Here is a 23391-nt window from a genome sequence, read left to right on the forward strand (position 1 = left end):
AAAAAAATCAAATAAAAATTATTTAAAGACAATGGATTCGATCCTGGGAATTGCAAGAATGAGGATAGCTTGTGGAAGGGGACTTTACTGTCACTTCCTTCCTCCTGAACAATGGGGGAGGACTCCACAGAGTTGCTGGGAAACAGGAGATGTTGGCAAAACTTGGGCCAAGGCACATGAATTACCATTTACCTTTTTAGAAGTGCAGAATATGCAAATACTTTGACTCAGAACAGCTTCTATAGAAGAAATAACAGATGTTCAAAGAATAAAAAATACGATGCACCATACTCTTTAATGCAACTAACATGATTCAACTTTTGAAGTACACCAGTTTTACATTTAGCTTTCCATTGATCAGAAATACAACACACTCTATATATAATGTTTACACCCAGCCTATTAGGTCAAACGTATATATGTGTGTTTGTTTTTAATACCATGTTTTTAGTATTGTAAATTGCTCAGGGACTCTTTTATTGCAAGAAGTGATTTATGAAGTCGGTGAGCCTAACCAAAACATCTAGAAGCAGAAGCTTGTAGGCATAATAGCAACTGAATGAAGAAGCACCACGTGAAACAAGGGCTGCATGCCTGTGGAACCCTTTCCAGCAGTTAAAGGTTCTGGTCAAGCAATTATTTGGGATGGGAACAGAATTCAGTTCCCTCTGCTCCCCCTTTCTTGCCAGCCTGGAAGTTAATAGCAGCTAGCTATCATTCTAACTTTTGTAAACAAGGAGAATTTAGCTTTGCTGTTATTAGAGCAGCGCCAGAGCATTCTGTTAGCGACCCTCACCAGAAGGAAATTGCTCTGGAGACACCTTCAAAACACTGCTACGAGATGCAGAAATGCACTGTGGAGCAGAAGCAGCCCATAATGCTACAAACAGTGCCTGTTGGGTGTGCATTAGCACAGTGCTGAGTTCCAAAATGGATTAAGAACAGCAAACAGGGTTAAGATGATAGGCATTCATTCTCTAACTTGGGGGTCGGCAAGGCTTACTTCTGTGGGCTGGGCCGGTGCAGTGCGACACCAAAAATGGCTTCTGCGCATACCCAGATGCCAAAAATTGCGCTTGCGCAGAAGCCATTTCTGGCACCGCAGACATGCGCAGACACAATTTCCGGCGTTTGGGCATGCAGAGAAGTGACTTTCGGAGCCGCGGAAGAGAGTTCTGCTTTAGAGCAGCGCATGGGGACTCGCCAAGCAGGCAGCTTGGTTCGGGGGTGCCTCGTGGGCCGGTTAACTGGGCCTTAGGTTTCCTACCCCTGCTCTAACTGCCTGAGGAAACAAAAGCCAAACACCACTTACTAGAAACGAATGCCACTTAAAACACAGGAGTACAAACCAGAATTACTTGATATATATAGATATAGATATACAATTTAAAAATAGGTCCTCTAATTTTAAAAAGCTGGAAAAAGTATTTAAATATAACTGCATTACTTTTGTTAAAACAGAGTAAAAAGTCATACTCTTTGAAGCTGCAAAACTTCCACGAACACTAAATATGTTCTATCTAAATATATTCTAAAAAAAGAAAAGACATAGCAGAGCATGAAACATCCAGTTATAGAATATACTTGCTAGGGTGGGAAAAGCTGCTTGGCATGTCGACTCTTCAGAGTCAAGCTTTGAAGTTTGGTAGTTGCAAGCGGAGAGGTATTTTCTTTTACCTGCAAAACAGCAAAAACGGGGGGAACAACATTGGTTGTTGGCCAAGCTTATGGGGGGGGGGGGAATATCGCTTTAAGTAAGGACAGAAAGAATATGGTAACATGAGCAGTAGCCTGGGCTTCGGACACTATATAACAGGAGCATTTACACTGCGCACTTTGTAGACTGTGAAAATCTATGGCAGGCACTAATTGTCAAAGGTGTGGTCTCCAGCTGCCCACTGCCACCAAATGAGAAGGAACCTTTATGGGTGGTAACCATGTCCCAGCCTCTGTTTGGTGTGCAAGGTATTCCAAGGTAGGATATGTAGGTTCCTGGGTAAGGGTCTTAAGTGGATGCCTTAGGGATGAGGGAGAATGTGCTTTGCCACGCTCTCCCATATTGCCACCTGCACAGAACTGTGGGTGTCAACCTTACAGCATCTACTGCTTGCTAAGGACCCTGCTCAAGCTGTAAGTATTCAATTCTATTTCTCACATGACCAGAGCCATACCCACTGCTCCACATGGCATTTACAAAAAGACGTGGTCCCTTAAAAGTGCAATTTTCTCGCTGGGCTTTATCGTATCCCTCACCCACCAATGGGTAACAGTAATCCTAGTCAGTGCTTTGACAGGAGGCCAGATAAATTCAGTTTAAAAGCTCTGCTGTAGCAGACCAAAGGCCTACCTTGTCGAACATCCAGTTCTCAAAGTTCCACAACAAATGCTTATTCAGAGGCATACTGCCTCCAACAGCAGTACACAGCCATCTAGTAGCGACTGCTAGCCTTAGCCTTCTATCAGTTCCCCAAATCCCCTTTTAAAGCTGTTTAAGCTGGTGGCCATCACTATAATTTGCGTAATTGGTACGCATTCTTACAAGTGAAAATAAACGCACTGCATAAAATATTATATACGGTATCTTATCTACTGATAAATGCTTCTTACCAAATGTACTTTCGAAGGACTCGAGCAAACATCTTGAAATGTAGATTGCCTTTTGAGTCCACCCGAAGTTTCCTCTGCAGTACCAGCCGGTTCAACAACTGCATCGTCAACTTCCATTTTAAGAGAAACAGCAGGTTCCCCTTGATTATTTCCAGAATGAGAAGCAACGTCACACGTGTCATTCTCTTGCTGACTCTGCCAGATCTTCTGAGGTGATGTTTGCTCGGAATGTGCATCTTTCATGAACGCTTTTAAATGTGTTTTCCTGTGGAAACTTTTTTTCTTAATGACCGCTTGGAGTTTGTCTTCTTCAGCAATAATATAGACTCGGCAACGTCCTCTAGTGATAGCTGTGTATACATGCTGCCAATTCTGGTGAGGTGTATCACCAACAACATATACAATAGAATTTTCCTCAGAACCCTGAAAATTATATTGAGAAAGAGCTCTTGAATTAAACTGTTTAAAAAATGCTTACGGTTGGGTCCAGATTTAGCCATCTATAGAGAAGGTTCACTGAAATAGGGTCTTAGTTAATAATGACTAATTTAAATCCCACTTGTTACTCTAACATGGCTAAGTCAAAATCCAGCTCTAAAAGTTTTACAATAAATTAAGGAGTCTAAATGCTTCAAGTTTTTTATTTTTTCCTTTACAAAATTAAATAAAGCCATTGGCTTCACCTGTAATTTCTACCTCAGAAGCAACAAACAAAAATAGACAGGACTAAAGTAAAATTATTTCTGTCTAATTCCTATATAGGCACAAGTTTCTGAATCATGTGGTCAGGTCTTGCCTCTTCCTTGACTTCTTACTTTTCCACACTGGCAGACACACCTCTCTTTCTAGATTTCAAAAGTTGCTTTCTACTATGGATGCTGACTTCTCAAGTTTATGTTGCAGCAAGGCCAGGACAACGTGATGGCTCTCCTCATCGAAGCTTCTTTCTACCACAATCCTCTAAGCTGAAGAGTTGAACTCCATCTCACAGATGTGATAGTTTTGAGAAATAAATGCTGATGTTTTGAATTATGGTATTTCAGCAATGGCCCCACAGCTTACCTGAAATGTGTGAATAGTTCTGGCCCAGGCATGCTTTATCTTAGAGTGTTTCTGGAGTGCTTTGTAATGCATGACATACTCAGGTCCATCAGTTATGCCAATAGTCAGGAAACGGCGACCATTGACTTCCTTATCCTATAAACAGAATATGCAATTTCACTGCTTTTCAGTACAGCATCGATTTGCCAGCTGGGTCCTTTACCTTCAAGCTGTCCTTCCACTAGGAACCCAGCCGTGACATTCTCCTGATTACAACACAGATGCAGAGATTAAGCCCCATCTGAGAATTGCCTGATCCTCCTGTACTTTGAAGCCACACATCTCATTTTATTTAAATGTGTTAAGTTTTCCAGTTCACCTGGCTCCTTCCATTTAAGTGTTGCCTCCTTAACTGAGAATCAGGCACAGAGATTTATTTATTTTTAAGTTTCTAAAAGCAGGCTGATGACAAGTTTTTTTCTGCCACTAAACATCTATTGGATCAATTGAAGATTTGAGCCAGTGGATACTCACATAGCATCATAGTGCCAATTAGATTTTGATAGCAAGGCTATCACAGAAGCAGAGGATCTTCCATAAAGAAAACCCCACGACTTAATATCAGCAATTGCCCCTTTTTACACCTTTCTATGATATTGAGGTATAGTACATTGCATCTCTGTCATGGTCTAGAGGTTGGCTGCAATTAATCTTGATTAAGCTTGATTTTACTGCTTGGTTTCTTTAAAGCAACAAATAAAAACCATAACAAATAACTTCCCCAGACAAGAATTACATAGGCATGTTATCGGACATCAAACCTTGGCTACAGTTTGTGGCTAGTGAAAAGGTAGCTTAACCACAAGTCCCGGTTTGGGTGACACAAGAATTCAGCACGGGGTGGGAATAAAAGAGAACACAGGAGCCAAAAGGTTGCAAACTCCTTCCTGGGAATGTACCCAATTGCATAGTCCCACAACATGCAAACCAGGCCACTGTAATGCCACAATTTCTGCTACTGTGACTCTGAGATCTTTGAGCAACCAAATATAGATGCAGACTAAGAAAGGAAGCAGCTGCCTTTTCATGTGTGACCTGGAAGGCAGGGGGAAATGTCTCTTCCTTCCAGGAAGAGTTCCGAAATTCATTGATCATTCTACAGCGTACTTGCCTCTTTAATGAAGAATATTTCTCCATTGCACAACCGCCTATCATCGTAACTGTTATTACGGTCATCATCAGCATCAGCATCACGACCCGAGACACGAGCTTCCCTTCTTGAGCAGACTTTGCAAGTGCAAGGATCAGAACTCCCAGCGCCTTTCGCATTCTTTGTGCAAGTAACGGGGTCCGTTGCGATAAGATCTTTCATATACGCATTCCTTGTGGAACAGATTTTGTCACCAAGCCTAAATTGCAGCCGATTTTTATGGTTTCTGAATCAAATTGAAGCAGAGGTCTAAATTAAATTAAAGTTTCAACAAGTCGCTCTTTCGGTTATGGCATTAATGACTGCCCAACAGCTCCCCAAAGTAATTTTCCTGGCTTTGATAAAGAACACGCAAGAAAGGATGTTGGGAGGTTTGCTAATAGATTTGCCAGCTTTGCTGCATCAATTAAAGCTAAGCTTTTAAAAAAAAAAGTGTACCTCCTGGGAAAACAATAAAACAGCATATTTCTTAGGTTTTCCTTCCAGTTTATTATGAACGCAGTTAAAAACAATAAAAAACCCAAGCACACCCCAATTTTAAAAACAATGTTCTCATGTCAATAAGCTGGCAAACTCATGGATTCTGGACTTTACAAATGTCTGCCAGTACACAAAGAACTAGAAATAAGGACCTTTTCACACAGCGAGAAACACTGCAGTTGTGAGTGGGACTCCCATGATATGCTCAGTACAGCATTGGAGTGATGTCCTAAGTCCATGCAAGGGGTGAACACAGCCATATTGTAAGTGCTCCGGCACTTGTTATGGTGTCCCATTGCGCCAGAAGTGGTTTAGTCATGCTGGCCACATGAGCCGGAAAGCTGTTTGTAGAGAAACGCTGGCTCCCTCAGCCTGAAGTCAGATGAACGCCACAACCCCATAGTCGCCTTTGACTGGACTTAACTGTCAAGGGGTCCTTTACCTTATCTTACCTTACCTTACCTCACTATACAGCACAAACTGCTTAGGGATAACCTTGAACATCATACAGTGAAAGCGCTTCAAAAATGTCATACCGCGTTGTGTGTCCCGAGTAGTGCTTACAGCAGATTTCATTTATGATGTCACAGTCCTTCCTAAGATAAGAAGAAAAAACTTTATTAGTTTAATTGTGAATTTTATACAATAGATTTAGAATAATAGAAGCCAAGTATTTTCAGTCCCTGTCTTTAACCAGCCAGTGAAATAGCAAACGTTTGCTCCCTGCCAGTAAATCACTTCCAGAGTTATTTGCTCAGACAGAAAAGAACTTAAACAATTAACACTGGCACGAAGAAAAAGGCGAAACAGCTGAAGTAAGGGTTTTTATCCTTACTTTGAGTACTTTGAGTCCTGTGAGGATAAGAGAAGATATCAAGAGCTGCTACAGTCAGTCTTAGGAGTCTCAAAAGCTCAGAGGGCAGTAAGTGAAGCAGAAGAACTGCAGACTGGTCACAGGAAAGGGTAGCTATCTCTGTTCGCAATAAATGACAGAAATACATATATGCTCTAGGAGCGAGAATGGTTTATGATTTAAGCTATTATGATTTAAGCTAAGAATAGACCACTGCCCAATGGAAAATACCAGTGATCCACACCTTACACCTATGATAATGATAGGTTTACAATGCACACATGAAGATCCATTAACTGTAGGAATTGTATACAATACACTATACCTCTCCCTCCTCTGTGCATACTGCCAACATCAGGTGATACACAACTTTTGCCCCATTTATGCAACATTGTCCTCAAATGCAAACACCTTGGGTTTTTCCTCCACCAAAGTGAATGGCAACCATTCATTGACCTAGGAAGAATAATTGGGTGTACTCGGGCATCGCTTTAAGTCAACACTACTCCTGTTTTGCCTCATCTCAAGAGAATTTACTTCATATGCTCTGTGGGAGAACTGAGCCAACTGCGAGCTCTGCAGACTCAACAGTCCTTGCGCAGAAATTACCGTATTTTTCGCTCTATAAGACGCACTCTTCCCCTCCTAAAAAGTAAGGGGAAGTGTGTGTGCATCTTATGGAGCGAATGCAGGCTGCGCAGCTATCCCTGAAGCCAGGAGAGCAAGAGGGATCGGTGCGCACCGATCCCTCTTGCTCTCCTGGCTTCAGGGATAGCCACGCAAAGCCTCTTGAGCGCAGCCGGAGCGCTCCTGCCTCTTCGCTCAAGAGGCTTTGCGTTGCTTTCTTGTTTCTTGTTTTCCTCCTCTAAAAACTAGGTGCATCTTATGGAGTGAAAAATACGGTAACCCTAGGTCCTCTCTCTTTTTTTGTTACTCTAGAACACGACGGAAATATTCTAAAAAACTGGCTTTATACAGACACACACAAAAATCCTTGCAATATACCATAATGGAAAGAGAGATGTGATGGTGTATCTTGATAGTATGATATATAGTGCCAATCAAGAGAGTACTGGAAAATAAAGAGAAAGCAAGCATTTGATTTACCCTCTTCTAGTTTCGCTGAAGGCATTACAGTAAGGTACAGATGTAAAGCTGTTCTTTCCTTAACCATTGTTAAGACAGCAAAGTGGAAGGGCTGTAACTCAGTGGTAAATATCTGCGTTGCATGCAAAAGGTCCCAAGTTCAATGCCCAGCGTCTCAAAGTAGGGGAATGCCCCGTCTGAAACCTTGGTGAACTATTTGGGTAGTGCAGACAAGACTTATGGTTCAGGATGCAAGGGCAACGCATTTTCTCCTCTCATGAGAATATTACCCCCTCCAACCTCCGCCATCAGTTGCTGTTAGTGACCATGTCTATTCAGCACTAATCAGAGCTAACTCTTAACGGGGTTTTGAAAACAGTCAGCCCAGGGACTCCACATGCAAAGGAACTGGGGAAGCAAGCCTGTGATTCTGCAATCAAATCCCAATTGCTTCTCCGTGTTTGACGGACGGGCAGTGTCTGTTCTACAACGGTCAGCCAAAGTTAGCCCACATCTGCACACATAAAAACAACAATCTTTTATTATTTATACCTCACCCATCTGGCTGGATTGCCCCAGCCACTCTGAGTGGCTTCCAACACATAAAAAAAGTCAAACATTTAAAAACTTTACATGGCTATTACCTTCTGAAAGCAATGAACTGTGACTGCTCAGGATCTTGGAGTCCTGGCCCATTTTTAAGCAAAGCTTCGATGGCATACTGCAAATCTGATAACAACACAAGAAAAACTGGTTACAGAACAAGCAACTGAAACCAAAACCACTACAGTCCACTGTGAAATTGTTGGTTACTGACTGCTAGGAGCCATAATACTGCAGCCCCTGGGCTGTGCTATAGCCTACACATGCCTTCCCTGTGGCCACTGACGATTGCTCAGCACTCACCCCCCCCCCATCAAGCTGGCAAGTGTGTTTGCAAAGCTGTCAGGGAAGCAGGTACACAGCAATGGCTCTCCCCATCACAGCCCTGCTACTCTCAGCCCACACAGCTATTTATTATTTCACTTATGAATCATTTCCCAGGAAACATCCCAAAGCAATTTAAACAGCACACACGCAATTTCTAATCCAATGCAGATAAAAATCTCCACTTACAAGGCTTTGGCTGTCTGGGGAAAGTGTGATTGCCAGCACCAAACAACAGGGAAGGAATACAATGAAAATCATTTATATCCCATCGAACCCACTGTGTATGCATGTGTAAGCGAGAGAGGGTGGGCATCCCAGTGCATGTGCAGCACTTGGGCCAAGAGGCAGACCACGCCTGGCCTTTCAACAACTTAGGATAGGCTAGACAAGTTTCGCAAAGTTCTAGGGCAGGGGTGGGGAACCTCCAGCCCACAGGCCCAATGTGGCCCAGAACAAGTCCCAATTTGGCCCAGGAGGCTGTTTTCGCAAAACCATGACCACCTTACCCACGTCTAATGCCCGGTGCAAGACAGGTAAGAGATGCAGCAGGACTGGCAGCACCAGTCCCTGCGGGGTTGTCAATCACTCAGCCAATTCCTGCAGAATGCAGTCCTATTCTCACTGCTTTGAGAAGCGCCAGACTGGCCAAGTCCTTTTTGCTGCAATTCCCAGCTGGCTGTGTGGTGCATGGAAAGCTCTTATGCAAGGGGATACTGACAGGTGGGCGGAACAACCCATCTGCCAATTGCCTGATGTCATAATGATGTCAGGTGACCGAAAGGTAGATTGTCAGACCCACCTGCCCCATAAGAGTGGGGCCAGCTAATGATTTGGCCTGCTGGGCCAAAAACTTTTGCAACAAATCTAATTGCATTCGGTGCAATGTTGAAGTTGCTCAGTGCTTTGTCAAGGAAGGGAGATAAGCCATCCCAATTAAGTACATCATGGATATTGTGCCCGAGGTGGGTGGGTACTAAAGTGAGGTCTACACAGCACCTGGTGGCTGATAGCATGCAAAACTGCTGGCGTAGGTGGCATTTCTTATGCAATAAGGTAGATTTGCTGTGCCTCAGCTGTTTTAGCGCATGCTGCCTTGCTTCGGGAATTTAATGTGTAGTAAACGATGACAAAAAAAAAAGATTTAAGTAGACCGTGCAAGGCGGAAGGCATCCTATACCTATGCTACCCAGTAGCTAAATCTAAATCTGCAGCAATAAAGCATGCATTGGATATTGTGTAGCGTTTAAGTAATTTTATTACGAAAGTTTGAAACTCACAGTGGCATCTCCAGGAGGTAAAACAACAAAAATAAATTTCTTCTCAGCACTTGGCACTGCCCACATTTTGTTCTCTTCCGACATTCTGAGCACTTCATCAAACTCTGGGTATATCCGCTTAGAGATTCTGCATCCAAAACAAAGGAACAAAAGCGTCTCATGCTGCCCGCAACAGGATTGTTTTCCTTATGGGAAACATCATTTAATTTTTAAGCGCAGAAGCATAATTTCATTTCATACACAATAACTTATACAGATTGCACCCTCCCATTACACAATATGTTTATGTATAGTTATCACACCATGCATTCCCTAAAGAACTAGGTTCGGTTTGTCCCAAATGCGGAACTAAATTTCAAACAAACATTAATGAGAAGTGTTTCAAGTAGGAGGCTGTTTTTAAATACAGTGGTACCTTGGGTTAAGTACTTAATTCATTCCGGAGGTCCGTACTTAACCTGAAACTGTTCTTTTTTTAAAAAAAATAATATTTATTACTTTTAGAACTTACAAAAAGGAAAAAGAAGAAAAAAGAAAAAAAGAAAAAAAGGAAAAAAGGAAAAAACAATACAATACAATATATAATATAAACAATACAAAACACAACATTAATCTAAACAAAACAAAACAAAAACAATTTAAAAACATACATTGTACCATTTCAGTAGTCTATCTTTCATACCCTTGTTTCATCGACCTCCTCTCACCTCCCTTTTTGTATTCCACTTCTATTAATTGTTTCAGCAATTCCTTTCCATCTTTCTCTATTTTCTGTCATATAAATATCTTAACTTATTTTTACCCTTATTTTCCATTAATACTATAATGCTTATTTATGCTTAACTCCTTATAACATTTCAACTAAAGCCATAAGATTTCATTCCAACATGTTTCTAACACTCAGTAATTTTACAATATTTCTATTTCTGAAAATAAACTTTAAAACTTTTTTCCAATCTTTTTTCCACCATCTCTTCTCCCTGGTCTTGGATACTGCCAGTCATTCGTCAATTCCAAATAGTCCATCAACCTGGTGATCTTCTGTCCGAGGCTCTTAACTCTTTTCCAAGTCCCTTCTGTAGGTCTTCTTCATATTTATACATGCACTTTACTTTGTCTTCTACTGATCTTGTTCTTATTTTCCTTCCTTTAATACTGAAGAGCAGATCTCGGGGAAGCTCCAACCTAGCAATGCTTTTATTCCTTCTCGACAGGTCAACCAAGTCTCCATGGTTAAATCTAAAATCCATAAGGTATTTCAGGACATGTTTCAAAATTCCTCCAAATCCAAAGGCCCCCACAGCTCCAATCTCCTCATGACCCAAGTCCAAATCCCAAAAGTCAGTAAATCCCTGCATGAAGGGATCTGTCCAACTTTCCTTCTCCAGTCCAGGCAGGGCTCCGATCCTCAAAATCTGACTTTTTCTAAAATCAATCATAAAAGGCCTCAACTTATAGTCCTCAATTTGCCTCTGTAAGGCTGGGACTCCCACTTGTATTACTTTAGGTTCAACAACAGCTATTTTCTCCTTCGCCTTCTCAACAATTTGCCCTGTCAAAGTAGATTCCTGTATCAGATCCTGAATAATTTCTGTATTGATAGCCACTTTTTGTCCCAAGTTATCAATTTTAGTAGTCATGACATCTGTCTTCTTGTGGAGTTGTTCCAACGAGTGACTTATCTTGCATAATGCAATCACTAAAGCTTCTTCTGTCGACATTCTCAAATAGTCCAAGGTCAATCCCTGATTCTCACAGTCTCTTATCTTGCAGCTGGTTCCCCCAGCTCAGCTCTTATAACAGTTTCAAAAGCTCCCTCTAGAGGGAAACAGTTTCTATTTGTGTCAATCCTTTTAAGCACAGTTCAAACAGTAAATATAGTTTCAATTTTCAGTTACTTTTCCTCCTTTTTAAACGCAGAAGAGGACAATGGAAACAATATATTTCTCTTATTTAGCTAACTGTCAAGATATGTTCTATTCACAGCCAATGAACTTCAAAACGTCAATCTTACTGGCAGAACCCTTTCCAGGTTCAGAGCAGTGGTGATTTAATTTTCAACACTCTCTCCTGCAGGCTTGCGCGATCCAAAATTTCCCCCCTCTTTTCCTGCTTCCAAGGGGGGTTTAATAGTTTTAATCGATGGAAGTTTAATCCTTTGCAGAAGACTTTCCAAGACCTTAGCTTGCAGCGTCTTTGCTTCAATCTATTTACAAAAGGGGAAGGCAGACTTCCTGTTTAAAACCTTCCCGTTTCGGTGCCAAATTAAGACATTTATAGATCCAATTTTCCGTTCTACTCACGGGTAGTTATTTAAAATCGAATTGTCCACAGGAAAAAGTCAGTGCTCTCCGGCAACAGCAATGTGGCTTCACTCCGTGAAAGAAGCAATCAATTCGAAGCACTGCGCCGCTCACCCCACGTCGCTCCAGATCCCCGAAACTGGGTCTCCCCACGAGTAGGGGAGGCGCAAAAGGTGCCAGCCGAATCCCAGGTTCACAGGCTTCTCCCGCCTGTGATTTTTAGTGGGTCTCCGCCTTCGCCGTGGCGGCCAGACCCTGTTTCCACGGAGTAAATTCCTCCCGATCAGAGGAATTCCGCCATTGCCAGAGGCGCTAACCCGGAAGTTCCAACCTGAAACTGTTCTTAATCTGAAGCACCACTTTAGCTAATGGAGCCTCCTGCTGCTGCTGCGCCGCCGGAGCACAATTTCTGTTCTCATCCTAAAGCAAAGTTCTTAACCCGAAGCAATATTTCTGGGTTAGCAGAGTCTGTAACCTGAAGCGTATGTAACCCGAGGTACCACTGTACAAGTGTCCACACATGCATGAACACACACACACCAACAATATTCAAAAGGTTTGGGTTCCCCCCCCCTGTTGTTCCTAGACAGAAATGTGACAGTGATAGGCTAAGCTTTCTAAGCATGTTACACATCTCCAGGCAGAAGTTCAACAGAAACTCCAGTGCAACACACAACTTAAATATCACTGTGAAGAACAGAGCAGGTTGTGGCAATCTGTTATCTTCCTGTATAAGAGAAAGTGTCATGGTGCAGTCTGCATGGCCACCACATGACAACAGCAAGGAGGGCAAGTGAAGCTGCACAAGTGAGCAGGATGGCACAGCAAGCAAGCAAGAAGAAGAGGAGTTTGGATTTGATATCCCGCTTTATCACTACCTGAAGGAGTCTCAAAGCGACTAACATTCTCCTTTCCCTTCCTCCCCCACAACAAACACTCTGTGAGGTGAGTGAGGCTGAGAGACTTCAGAGAAGTGTGACTAGCCCAAGGTCACCCAGCAGCTGCATGTGGAGGAGCAGAGACGCGAACCCGGTTCCCCAGATTACGAGTCTACCGCTCTTAACCACTACACCACACTGGCGTGTGGTACAAGCAAGCCTTCCCATGTCCCTTGAATCACCACCACCTGGCAGCCCACTTGCATGTCCACATAATACAGAGAGAGAAGCTTGTGGTGAGCCAGCGGGTGCAAGGAGCAGGCAGGCAGGCAGGCAGGCAGGTCTGCAAGCACTTCCCTCTCCCATCACAATGGCCCCGATCCTGCTGCCACTGCTGCTCACAAAGAAGAGGGGGACAAAGAGGCAGCGGTCTTTCTCCCCTTCACTAACAGGAAGAAGCAGGCAGCATCGTCTCAAAAAGAGGAGAGAGGCTCGTTCACCTCTATTCTGTGAGTGGCAGAGGCAGCAGGGATCTTAGGATTGGGGCAGGTTGTGAGGAGATAGAGAGGTCTGGGTGAAATGTGGGGGGTTGGCAGCAAGGTGGGGGGTTGGCAAGCGCCATAAGCAGGGGCAGCAGCCCCACATTTTTTTCCAAAAAAATAAATCCCTACCTTGTTGCATTATCCATAATTAACTGTGACTCAGCCCTGTGATTAGTTTTCAGTTCTATAGACCAGCCCCTTGACTGAAGGCTCTCAAAAATATCGGCCAGCATATTACCAGGCTGAATGCTGGGTAGCTGCCTAACATCACCTAAACGAAGTACAAAGTTATATTTAACGAAATTAGCTGCATTGCCATCATTATTTTATTTATTGCATCTCTATCACATGCATAGGTCTCTCCAAAGCTGTTTACCGTGGTACAGAAGAGCACATCAACCCAACTGCTTCGGTCTAAAATACAGCAAAAGCAATACCCGCTCAGAAGCGATATTGTGTGATTTTCTTAGTAAGGATTCCCCCCCCCCCATCTCTTATAGTTCTCCCCAAGTTGGGAGTCCAAATTAATATGCCAAGAACTTTCTCTCTCTGTGTGTGTGTGTGTGTGTGTGTGTGTGTGTGTGTTGGCACAATAGCTCACCCTGAGCAGTCTGTAAGGACCTAAGAAGAGCTCTACTGGATCAAGCCTGTTGTTATTCTGTCTCTCACAGCTACAATAAACCTACCATTAAAATTATGGACTGGTTGTTTCTTCGTCAGAGGGCAAACAGGCAAATTTAGCAGGGGATCAAATACTTTTCCCCCTCACTGTATGTATGTATATATGAATAAATAAATATATTATTATTATTATTATTATTATTATTATTATTATTATTTTGTATGAATATAGCTCATTTCGAATTTGTCTTCATTGTTCACCAAAGCTTTACACTTACCAAGAATAATAATCTTCGCCAGCCGGGCATGCTGCAACAAGAGTTGTAAAACCCTGCTAAGTATTCTCACAGGCACCATACTTCCTTCGTCTACAACCAAGACATTTACTGAAGAAAATTTCCATGGATTGAGTTTACTTTCACTCCATTTAGAGAAACTGTAGGTAACCTAAAAAACAAAAAGAAAAAAAAAATCCCATAATTTAAAATTAGCATTCCTTCAAAGAATGGTTTGGAGCATCAGAGTCGTGGGTTTGCTCAGACTATAGTTTGCTATGAAGTCTAAACCAGCAAAGTATGGTTTGCACTTGGCCCTTCAAACTACAATCGGAAACCATGGTTTGAAGCTGGAAGGCCTTTTGGTGAAATGACGTGAAGAACAGCAGCTTTTAGGGAATCACAATAGTTCCAGTCCTCTCAAATAATGCCAAATATAATATTCAGATTAATAAACTGAAATGCATACGATTATACTACCAGAATATTGGAACGGTTTTAAAAATAATTCCTACCTGATGCAGAGTATAAGCAGGTCGTCCTGTTTTATCAAACAAGAGAGAAGCTGCTCTCCCTGTAGGTGCTGTATATAAAACATTTAAAGACTCATTTCTGCATTGAATCATGTCGGAAGCATGGCCAAAAGTATTCCATTCTTCAGATGCATCGAGGTCCGCTTCAAAATCTTTACAGGCATTTATAACTTCTGTATTTTCTCCCTCACTTAGATAACAGAAAAGGTGGGTGACTATTGTTGTTTTCCCGCAACCACCTTTCCCACTTATGATCGTCACTGGATTGGAACAGATCAGTTCTATAGCACGTTCCTGATCTGGATCTACTTCTACTTTGCGTTTCAATTCCTTCTCGGGTTCTTCAAAGTCGGAATCATGGTTAGAGTTTTCTTGCACACCTGAGGAATTGCCAGGCTCCTTCTGGTCCACTGCGCAAGGTTCCTCATCATTTATTTCACTCTTAGCAAATACGTCTCTCAAGTTAGTTGCACGTGCATTTCTATTAAGTACTTTTTTCGGATTGGCACGCAGCCGCCATGGGGTTTTATTTCTGAGCTCGCGTACAGAAGTTGCAATTTGCTTTTCAGAATTGAACAAATGGGGAAGGAAAACAAGCTCTTTCTCAGTAACCACAATTTTTTCATCTTTCATAAATTTAATCGATTCCCAGGCATGTTCCACAGGCATATTCTCTGATACCATACGTGTCAGCTCATGCTGTTCTTCATATGTATGTCCCATTTCTGCACAGCTCTGTTTGAGCTTTTCATATACCATTAGTGCATTCTTCTGCAAATCGGGAATCTTCTCAAGAATATGTCTGCACTCACATATGGCCTTCCAAGATGCCTCACCAAAGTAAGTATGCAGCTCTCTTTTCATTATCTTTCAGAGAAAGCAAAAACCTGTTATTTTGACACATGGCATTTTTAACAGTACTCTATAAAGTTAGAAGGCATGCAACCTTCCATCAGCTTTGGTGCACTATTTTCAACCAAAGCAAGCAAGTTCAACAGAAATTCCAAAAGCCAATTCCAGTGTTCGCCAAAACATTAAGAGCGGTATGCAACGAAGTAGTCCCTTAGTACAAAGACTTCCCCTCGCTCTTCTCCCCAACTCCAACCCATCTGCTTCAGAGGGTTGGCAGGAGGGGGAAAAACCCAGAACAGATTTAGGGGAGGCACAGAAAGAGGAGGGAGGGGGAAGTTCTGTTGCACAGCCAGAGGTCTTTGCACTAACAGAACTACTGTAATGGATCCTGCCCTAAGACTACAATTCTATAACCTGCTACACAAGTCCTATAATTTCCAACTGGGGACAGAACAACAACAGTTAAAAACTAGTATTCACGGAAATTAAAAAAACCTAATGAGCAGAGGGCTGCTAGGCTTAGGAACAAGAGGAAGACTGATTGGGAACAGCTCCAAGGACTTTGTTAAGCTCGCTAAGAACGCTGGGATTAGGGTTGCAGACACCAAGGACAAGCTGTGTGCACAGATGGTCAGGGAAGCCCAAAGAAGGCTGCAGGACTTGCCAAATCAATTCTACCATTAGCAAGTATACGGTATGATGATACTCCTCTGTATTTCACTGCTAAACCTGGGTCAGGAGAGGGTGTGACTGTTCTAAACTAGTGCCTGGGTACAGTAGTGAGCTGAAAGCCTACAAAGCAAGAATGAATCCTGTTTAGAGCAGGCATAGGCAAACTGGGCCCTCCAGATGTTTGGGGACTACAATTCCCATCATCCCTGACCACTGGTCCTGTAGGCTAGGGATGATGGGAATTGTAGTGCCCAAACATCTGGAGGGCCCCGTTTGCCTATGCCTGAGATAGAGACTCTGCGGATGAGCAGTGCCCAAGTCTAGGAGTTCCCCTGTTTTGGACAGGGTTGCACTTCCTCTGAAGGAACAGGTGCATAATTTTGGGGGTGCTCCAAAATCCATCTTTGTCACTGGAGGCTTAGGTGACCCCTGTGACAAACGGTGCCCGTTATCACCTTATGCTGGCATGCCAAACTTGACTTTTCCCTGGCCATTGGGATTGATGCACCACTAACCTCAGGGTAATGTGCTCTGCTCTGTGTGGAGCTTCCCTGGAAGCTGCAGCTGGAGCAGAATGCTGCAGCCAAGTTGCTGAGAGAAGCACCTTGATGTGCACATATTGCACCTGTGCTGAGGGACCTGCACTGGCTGCCGATCAGCTACTAGGCCACCTTCAAGGTATTGTTAAATACATAAAACCCTGAACATCCTGGCACCAGGTTACCTGAAAGACTGTAATGTCCATGTATAGACCTGTAAGATCACTTAGATCACCTGGGGAAATTCTACTTGTAGCCCTGCATCCTACAGATCATCATAGGGTGGCCATTTTCTGCTATTGCCCCTATATTATGGGATGCCCTGCCCTCTGCCATAAGTGAAGCAGCAACCATCAGTTGCTTCATATAACTTGTAAACGCATCGTTTTTCTAGGCCCTTCTTCCCTGACTCATAAAGTTGGGCCCTGTTTTATGTGTCTGAATCCCCCAATTCCTGTTTTATTGGCTTCTATAGCCTTTTATTATTGCTGTTTTATTGGTTCTAGGCTGCAGTTTAGGTTTTAGTGATATTGGTGTCTGTGTGTGTGCATTGTAGACTGATTAGGGATTTTGAAAATATTAAGCAGTTAATGAAACTTTTAAATAAATAAATAAAACAACTTTATAGTTGGTGCAAATCAAGCCTCTTCTCTCTCTTTGGATTAGAATGCAACCAGGCTGTACTAAAAGAAACTGAGGTATCTGCCACTAGGATAATGGGGAAATGAAGTCAGGACCTCGTTTCCTCTTTCCTGTTAACTAGGTCTTTGCTTAGACAGGCCAAGCTGTATTCAGGGAAGAAGGCAACTTTGCTCTTCCAACAGCTTCGGTATTTGGTTCATGCAACAGAAAGAAGAAAACACCCAGTCTCTCCCTTTGTAGCTGCTTGCTTCAATGGAGGAAAGTCAGCCACTAAGGGAGACAAGGGAGACCTGCCTTGCGCCGGTTTTTTTCATGCACAGATCCGCAGTCTCTTGAGAACATCTGGTGAAAGCACCAAGTGTACATCCTTGCCCCAAAATTCCAGCAAAAGCATGGAAAAATCCCAAAGCTAGCTTTTGTACATGGGGTTCTTCTAGAACGCTTATGAAACCATTACATCTAATCTTGTTGAAGCCATTTTAAAATCTATTGTTGTACAGTATGACTACAATTCAGCTGACTTGAGTTATAAGTTGTTAAGGGGGAAAACTGAGTCCCATTATCAAATGAGCTACCATCCTATTTATGCTTTTTTGTTGGCATCCGTCTGTCTCGAGAGACAACGGAGCCCAAGTCAAACGTCTGTGTTAGCAGCACCAAGGTGAGCCGTGTGTCTGAAGGTCCTGGGCTGCCCAGGCAACAATATTAGTTTCTTACTTCTCCGAATCCAAGTTTCCATGGCTCTTCCCTCAAGATCTTATCCAATGTTGCCAATGTATAATCTTCATCGTGTATTTTGCTCCAGTCCAACTTTTCAATGCAACAAGAAACAGCTCGTGGCAGAAGCAGTGGCATTAATTCCAATATAATCGGAAAGGACAAGGCTACTAGTACAGCTTTCCCTGCAACTGTGGAACCAAGATACAAAAAAATTCTATTTATAAAAATCAAAGTCAGTATGTTTTATTGCAATTTCAATTTAGCATGGCTAAAGATTCCTCATGCACAGTTACTGAAAGTAGTTCCAAGCACTGCAATCTCATATACATTGGGTTGGAATCAAAGGTACCCTTCCTCCATTGGAGGCATCTTTGAATCCATCCTGTGGACATTTGTCATCCATTTCTTACTTTGTGGCAGCTTACATAGATTTCTGAAGCCGAGAAAGCAGCATTTGAAAGAGAGAAAGAGAACGAACTGCTGCTATTTATGAATGAGTTGGGACACTGTTTGAAAATATTAGCCAACTCCTGGTTCAAATATAAAGTATCTTGGCTTGTTAAGTCAAGTTATGCATAAGTCCTGTGCGCCCTCACACTGAGTTCTTGCATTGCCTCCTTCCACATTAGCACGATGCAATTCAAAACTTCCAGGGTTAACTAAAAATAGCCAAAATTGTGAAATTGTAGTGATTAGGCTTGGAACAAACCAGGATCTGAAACAGCACTTTGACACTGTTTCAGATCCAAGTTTGTTCTAAACCTGGGAACTACCATTTCTTGCTTCAAGACGCAACGGGAAACTTTTGTTTAATTAATCCAGGGAGTCCTCAACTGCTGTGTGCCGAGAAGGGAAGAGGGAAGGCCAACAAAATGACAGAAGGCACAGGTGCATGCGTTTCTCAGTTTAATAAGCCAAGGCAGTTTATGTCTGAACCCAGCCAATTTTAGCACAGGAAATCTGAATACAGTCACTCAACAAGCCAGTATAACAGAGTTGTAGCTCCTGGAAACTCAAGAGCAGCTACAAGCAGAGATTCACTCATTCTATGTGTGTGCCTGGTATGTTCTGAATGTAAATACAGGAATAGCCAGCATAGTGTGACCCTGCTACTGAAGTGTATCCAAAGGCATGGACTTACACTGCCTTTAATAATAATAATAATTTTCTAAAATAATATTATTTTAAAATTCCTTTAAAGTAATAAAACTACAACTGATCCAGGACACACCTGCCAGACTGGTGACTGGGAGCAGCTACTGGGACCATATAATACCTGTCCTAAAAGATCTACATTGGCAGCCCAGTATGTTTCAGAGCATAGCACAGTCTTGGTGCTGACTTTTGAAAGCCCTAAATGGCTGGGCTCAAGGTTGTCATCTGAACTAGCCAGGTGTTTAACTGACAATTAATCACAGTCAGTACATCATTTGGAAAATAAAGACTTTAGAGCCGTCTTGCCCCCAAAATGGCAACTAGACATTCTGTTTTGGTGACTGTGACCTTGCTTTAAGGGGCCATTTGGCACCTAGTTTATATATCTGAGTTTCTAACACTGCCTCTGAGCAAATGATGGAAAGGAATGCAACCCTTAAAAAGTATTGGCCCCACCCCCAGCTGATAGAAAAATCATCTTGCCCAACCATAGATTTTGGATTGTTTTTCCTTATCGACAAGCACAGCTTCTTTAGCCCTTGATATAATGTTTGAAACTGTTACAAAACATTATTTTCCTTATAGCTAACCTAAATGTTGTAATGGCCAGTTTGTAGCTATTGCTTCTTAGGCCTACACTTCGATCTTAACATAAAAATATTTCCTTTAAAAAAAGAAAAGTTTGAAAAATGATACTGAAGTCTATCACTACCACTTTATAAACATATAAAAAAACCTGAATTCCTATCTGATTTCCATATAAAGTTAAGAACAGTGAAGTAGCCACTATAATAAACAATTGAGTATTACATAGTTATACTTACATGACTCCTTAACATAATGAAAAATGTTAAAGTTTTTGGTATCTGTACAAGTTTGACTTTGGGTATTTGTAGATATCGCTCCTTCCTGAAGTTTTGACTCCCGAAACTGTTTCAGTGTTTGTTCAAGATGTGCAAAGTTTAGAGAAGACTCTTCAGGAAACCATTCAAAGAATGCATCTCGAAATAATGGTGGGACATCACATTTTTTAAAGAACAGTGAAATAATATCTTTCCCTGCTTCAGGCTGCAGAAAATAAGATGGGTAGCTCTTCATATAGTACTTTGATTGAGACCGTGTAAGTTTGGCATTCACTTTCCACCAGGGATCAACCAATGGAAACCGTCCAATCACTTCGTATGTCTTTTGGGATGTTTCCTCCTGAATTATAACTGAAATGGTTTAGAAAAGGATTGTCAGTACAATAGTCAAATGTGCTGGTACAATATTATTTCTAGTGGGTTTTTAAAAAACAGTCAATGATATGGCATGGGGGTGGTCTACTCAGATATAGGCTTATCTAGAATACACAGGTTCCACCAATAATTGTTGGAATGCAGAAAAATTTGTGCATAAAAGGGCAATCAGTTTTGCAAGAAGTAACCTATCAAATACATGAGCCAAAATTACAGGGTAAACACAATTCTTCTCTTAACATCCGACTTCCACTTTTCTCACATTTAGGACCAACTCAGAAAAACCTGAAATCATGGTTTCCCGTTACAGTTGTACCTTGGAAGTCAAACGGAATCCGTTCCGAAAGTCTGTTTGACTTCCAAAACGTTCAAAAACCAAAGCACGGCTTCTGATCGGCTGCAGGAAGCTCCTGCAGCCAATCAGAAGTCGCAGAAGCCCCGTCAGACATTCGGCTTGCAAAAATAGTTCACAAACCGGAACACTCACTTCCGGGTTTGTGGTGTTCGGGAGCCAAAACGTTTGAGAACTAAGCTGGCTGAAAACCAAGGTATGGCTGTATACGAACAAGCCTAGATGGGTCTCAGGCTCATATGCTCTTCCTCTCCTCTCCTCACATGGAAATGCAAAACACTCATCTTTAAGCAAACCATGTTCCTGGTTACATCAGAACTCTAGGAACTGAGGCTTGTTAGAAGCCAGGGTCGAAATACAGATTCAGATCTTGGCTTGCTTTTAAAAGATGTACAATAGTCTGTTTTCATAAACAATCTCCCCTAGATTGTCGCTCACCAAAAAACAGTTCTACAGTTTATGTTTACCGCAAAGGCCAGCTGTGTAGAGCCCCGAGTAACTAGAAACATATGAAAGTTCAAGCCTACTTCTACGCACATCCCAAACAACTATTTAATGTTGTATGGATTGTGCTTTCTTCATGAAAAGGAATGTATGTATGTACGGACCACACTTGAGTGAAAGGTACACTTGAACTACAGTATGACGTAATGTTTAGTGTTGGACTTATCCCAGTGGTGTCCAAACTTTTTTCAAAGAGGACCAGGTTTGATGAAGTGAAGGGCCATGGGAGCTGACCAAAGGGCCAACCGAAGTTGACCTTTTCTTAGGATTGAAGTTGTTGAGCTTTTTTCATTTATTTTACCCCAAAGTTTTACCCCAAAGTTTTTTTTAGGATTTTACCCCAGGAAATAAAGCCATGAAGCTCATGATATGACCTTGGGCTAGTCACTGCCTCTCAGCCTTATTTACCTCAAAGGGTTGTTGTGTGGACAAAATGAGTAGAGAGAGAACCATTAATCATTACTCTCACTGCTTATGTAGAGCCTTAACAGCAAGAAATTTGAACCCAGATCTCACAGAGTGCCCAACTGCTCCTTCCAAGGCAGCAGTAGTGCAAGCTGAACGTAAGACATCTAACTCACTGAGTGCCTTGGGCCAACTGATACCTCTTGGCCTAACGTACTTCACTTGGGGAGAACCAAATATGCCACTTTGAGCTCCTTTGAGAAAAGAGTGGGAGATAACTGCAATAAACACTTTCACAAGCTAAGTGCCCACTAGAAACAATGGAATTAGGAAATGAACACAGGCCACGGAATCAGTTCTGCATTTGTTGGCAAACACTTTGCAAAATCAGGAAGAAGAGCAACCGCTATACATGACTATGCAAAAGGGAGCCCCATGCAGCTGAATAGGACTTGCTCTCTTTTAAGTGTGTATAGTATTACAGTCTTGAACTGCAAGGGAAAAAATAACAAATCAACAATTAAGTCTTTTGCAACGTAAACAAATAGTCCTATGGCACCTGAAAGGCTACCAGCTTTTGTGGGCTAGGATTCACTTCAGCAGATACACCCAGGGCTTTTTCCCCCCTTCCAGCTCTCCAGAACTCAGTTCCGGCAGCATCTCTCAAGTGGGCACCATAGCCATTCCAAGAGAACGAAGTTCCGTCACCTCTTTCTCTAGAAAAATAGCACTGGGTGCAACAATGAGTTGGCAAGAATGGGTGTGGAGAAAGGTCTGAGGTAACTGAAATGCAGGAAATACCACACTCTCATAATGACGTTAAATGTAAAAATAACTACAGCGATTCATTCACACACAGCATGGGTGGGCAATTGCCCCCCCCCAATTCCACCCTGACCCCTCGATTCACAGTTTTCATTTTAAAAAACCCCAAAAGTTTCTACCATTTGTAGAACCTGAAATATGAGGCAAAGGTGCAGGCACTATTCCAACTACAGTACTCCCTTTCAGCCTTTTACTGGTCTCCCCACCACCAGGAAAAGTTTCCTTGGGCGCCCATACAAGTCCGAGGTGCTGCTGCTGCTTGTGTTAGCACCTAAAGTGGTTTAAAAAGTGAAAGACACACAAACGCCAAGCATTTCTATTCCTAAAAGGCGTGGGGTTTGTTTCCTGTTAATGCAGAGGCGTTTCCCTGTTTCTTCCAGCTACACTAGGTGAAGACAAGTTTCGGGTCCTTGCCCCTCGGACTGCTCGTCCCAGCCTGGCCAAGCGCCTCCACAAATGCAAAGAGGAGGGCGAGGCCTGCCCAGCGGGTCCGCGGGGACTTGCGCCAGGCAGGCAGGCAGGCAGGCAGGCAGCGCAGGCGCGCAAGGCAGCGAAGGCGCGCGCCTCCTCCGGCTCCTTACGGGTCTTGCGCGCTGGTCTGTGAAGCGGCTGCTGGTTCGCGCCACCGAAAACATCTTCGAAACCCTCCGGGTCCGGGTCGTCGTCCTCGTCGCTCTCTGCATCTTCGTCCTCGGGAGCCGCCTTTCCTTCCTCCGCTTTCAGAGGCCGCAAGAGCCCCCAGACCTCGAAAGAGCGACTCTGGCCCGACCGGCGGCGCTGCGCCATTTTTCGGAGTTCCCGCCTGGGCAGCGCCTTCCTCCGCGCGCAGCCGCTGCTCCGCCTGTAAAGAT

General features: G+C 42.8%; 1 protein-coding gene across 2 annotated transcripts; it reads right to left on the bottom strand.

The window, feature by feature from the left end:
- Positions 1-276: 276 nt before the first annotated feature.
- HELB (DNA helicase B) lies at positions 277-23345 on the bottom strand. 2 transcript variants are annotated; one of them, XM_079994115.1, is made up of 13 exons: positions 23122-23345; positions 20041-20430; positions 18059-18249; positions 14619-15503; positions 14107-14275; positions 13337-13478; positions 9481-9611; positions 7922-8006; positions 5875-5934; positions 4820-5084; positions 3670-3804; positions 2617-3030; positions 277-1677 (listed from the first exon to the last, which is right to left on the bottom strand). In XM_079994115.1, the coding sequence occupies exons 1-13, from the start codon at positions 23324-23326 to the stop codon at positions 1588-1590; spliced, it is 3162 nt and encodes a 1053-aa protein (XP_079850241.1). In that variant the 5' UTR covers positions 23327-23345; the 3' UTR covers positions 277-1587. The 2 variants fall into 2 exon arrangements, with proteins under 2 accessions (XP_079850241.1, XP_079850240.1); XM_079994114.1 differs by having other exon boundaries at positions 2608-3030.
- Between the last annotated feature and the right edge of the window lie 46 nt (positions 23346-23391).

This window comes from Podarcis cretensis (genome assembly GCF_951804945.1).
Source record: "Podarcis cretensis genome assembly, chromosome: 10".
Taxonomy (NCBI): Eukaryota; Metazoa; Chordata; class Lepidosauria; order Squamata; family Lacertidae; genus Podarcis; species Podarcis cretensis.